Source organism: Trichechus manatus, unplaced genomic scaffold (assembly GCF_000243295.1).
Source record: "Trichechus manatus latirostris isolate Lorelei unplaced genomic scaffold, TriManLat1.0 scaffold00109, whole genome shotgun sequence".
NCBI lineage: Eukaryota > Metazoa > Chordata > Mammalia > Sirenia > Trichechidae > Trichechus > Trichechus manatus.
The window spans coordinates 3,469,245-3,471,680 of record NW_004444045.1 but is presented as its reverse complement, the minus strand read 5'-3'; the positions used below and the strand labels follow the sequence as shown (position 1 = coordinate 3,471,680).

Here is a 2,436-nt window from a genome sequence, read left to right as displayed (position 1 = left end):
GATCTTATGTACATCCTTATTTCAATCTATGTAGACTTCAGATCTGTATCATCTCACCTGGTGAAGAGCTTTATGGAGAAAACACAGATACCTGTAATGTAATGTTGTCCCTCCATATTTTTTATTTCTTCATAAAGAGATGTAACACACAAATTTATGGCAAGTCTTACCACATTTTGATTACTCCTCTTACAGACTGAGAGAGAGAATGCAGTCGGCATTTCTTACCATTGGCATCCACAATGGTGATATTGGCAGAGGCACTGTCATTTCCTAATTTGTTCATCACTTTGCACATATATTCTCCAGAATCAGCCAGTGATGCCTTGTTAATGCGAAGTTCTGACTTCCTATAAGATCAGGACCAAAGTGGTGTAAGCATATTTCACAGAGATACAATCAATATCAACATACATATATTTTGTAGTTTCAGGGTTCTCGAACCAATGCCCACCCCACACACACCATGTTAAAAACCCAACTTGCTACCACACAGATTTGACAACATGCTTTTGCCTAGAGTCAAAATAAGATACACCACGGTTAAGTTATACTGTTACACAGTCTTCATTTTAACAGCCTGTCAGTAATTTAAAGCAGTTCTTCTCTAACGTTTCTTTTTCTTCCTCTACCACCACCACTAACCACACTCTGCCTTAGACTTCTCAGCCCACTTGGTGTACTTTCTTTGTTCTCTATATCTAAATGTCACCAGCCACCGGGGCTTGGGAAGAGAAAAAAGGGTAAAATCCTTTCCTACAAATCTGGTAAGGACAGATACTAATGAAGAGTATAAAAAAATAAAAATGCTCCGTACGTCTCCTCTCAGGAAAGCGACATCAGGAAAAAAATGTTCATTTTGAATGAAGAGGATTTATCATCTCCAGAAGAAAGGGAATATGTCTTTCCTTAAGATTCTCATTGCCAGGAGCACAGTAACACCTGAATGGTTCTTAATACTGGAATAAATATTCATGCAACAATGGCACAGACTTCAATAAAACTCTGAACAGTAAATCTCCAGTCAGCAGTTTCTGAACATGGCCAGCACCGTGTCTATGTTTCACTGCTGCGCAGAGCCTATAATTTAAGCAGTTTCCAAGATTTAAAAACTCAGAACTATCAGGAGTTGATTCAGAGTTTCTTGAAGCCTTTTGAAAGTGTCCTTCTACACTACCCTACCGCCTGGCAATTGTCACTGCCTGAATTTCTAAGAGGAAGACTTCTAAGAGGTGAAACGGCAGGAAGGAAAGAATACAATCCAGAATTATATGCAGATCTCCCATAAATTATGCCTTGCTAGCTTTTTTGTGCATTTTCTGCTCATTTTGTCATATGATATTACTAACGAAGTCAGATTGTTTCCAAATTAAATTCTTACTATTCTCTCCAGTCTTATCAAACTGAACCACCCATCCAGTTCCACGTGCAAGCCTTACTGTTTTCTGTGCCTTTGCTCATGTGATTTCTTGCACCTAGAATTTCTTCCCCACATTCCCATCTGCCACAATCTTAGCGGACCTTCAAGGACTATCTCATGTGTCAATTCCTCATCAAGTCTTTCACGATCTTTCGGCTGACACTCCTCTTCCCTTCTAAATCCTGATAGCCCTGAGTACCTCTCCAATGATTCTCTTTTTATTAGACTTCTTTCAGTATGTCTTATGTCTTGAGCTAGGACATATACTTTGGAGGGGGAGCCCATAATTTAAACTTCTTTGTATCCTCACAGAGCAAACATCACTGATTTGTTCTTGGTGTGTCCACAAACATTATTGAAATGAATGTGTGAATAAATGAAGGAAACGTTTGGATGTTCCCATTTAAGCTCTCAGCAGGACCTCATGTCCCTAACATTGGCTGCAGAAAGGAGGATACAATATTAAGAGGGCTGAGATTGTCTGAAGAGATCCAGACCAAGGGCAGCAAAGGTCAAATCAACATGTGGATTGAAAAATAAACTTCGTTAGTCATGACCAAAAATGATGTAAACAGATAAACACGAAACAAAACAAAACAAACTGTCCCAGGCTCAAATAACTCTGGAAAAAAAATTTTTTTTTTAATCTCATAGGATATTTCATAACTTCTAATATGCTAACATGCTCTCTGACTCTCCACAAGGGATATATTATTTCTACTTGGTTTCTCCCAAATTTATTTGACATGGAATCTTTGTCATTCACATGGCATGGCTGTTAATACCTTCTAAAAATAACAGTCTACAGAACAATGTTTATGAAAAGAAGACCTACTACTAACAACTCTGTCTACGTAACGGGGTTCACCAAGGGCCATTTATGTGGGGATATTCATGCATTAATCAGAAGTTACTCTTAAGAACATCTCCCTGAAGCCTATCCCTGTAAACCAAAATAGGCCATTTTGATGAAAAGCATCTTAGCAAGTAGATATTATATTTTAATAATAAAATAT

At 38.1% G+C, this 2,436-nt stretch overlaps 1 protein-coding gene across 3 annotated transcripts in view; it reads right to left on the bottom strand.

Annotated features, from left to right (window-relative positions):
- Window positions 1-2,436, bottom strand: part of NRG1 (neuregulin 1) — a 1,165,780-nt gene that overhangs the window by 163,297 nt on the left and 1,000,047 nt on the right. For 2 of the 3 annotated variants that reach the window (XM_023737840.1, XM_023737841.1), the window contains exon 1: window positions 229-345. In XM_023737840.1, coding sequence (XP_023593608.1) covers window positions 229-298 — 70 coding nt within the window. In that variant the 5' untranslated portion in view covers window positions 299-345. Of the gene's footprint in view, window positions 1-228; window positions 351-2,436 lie in introns of those variants that run through there. The other variant, XM_023737842.1, reaches the window with a different exon arrangement.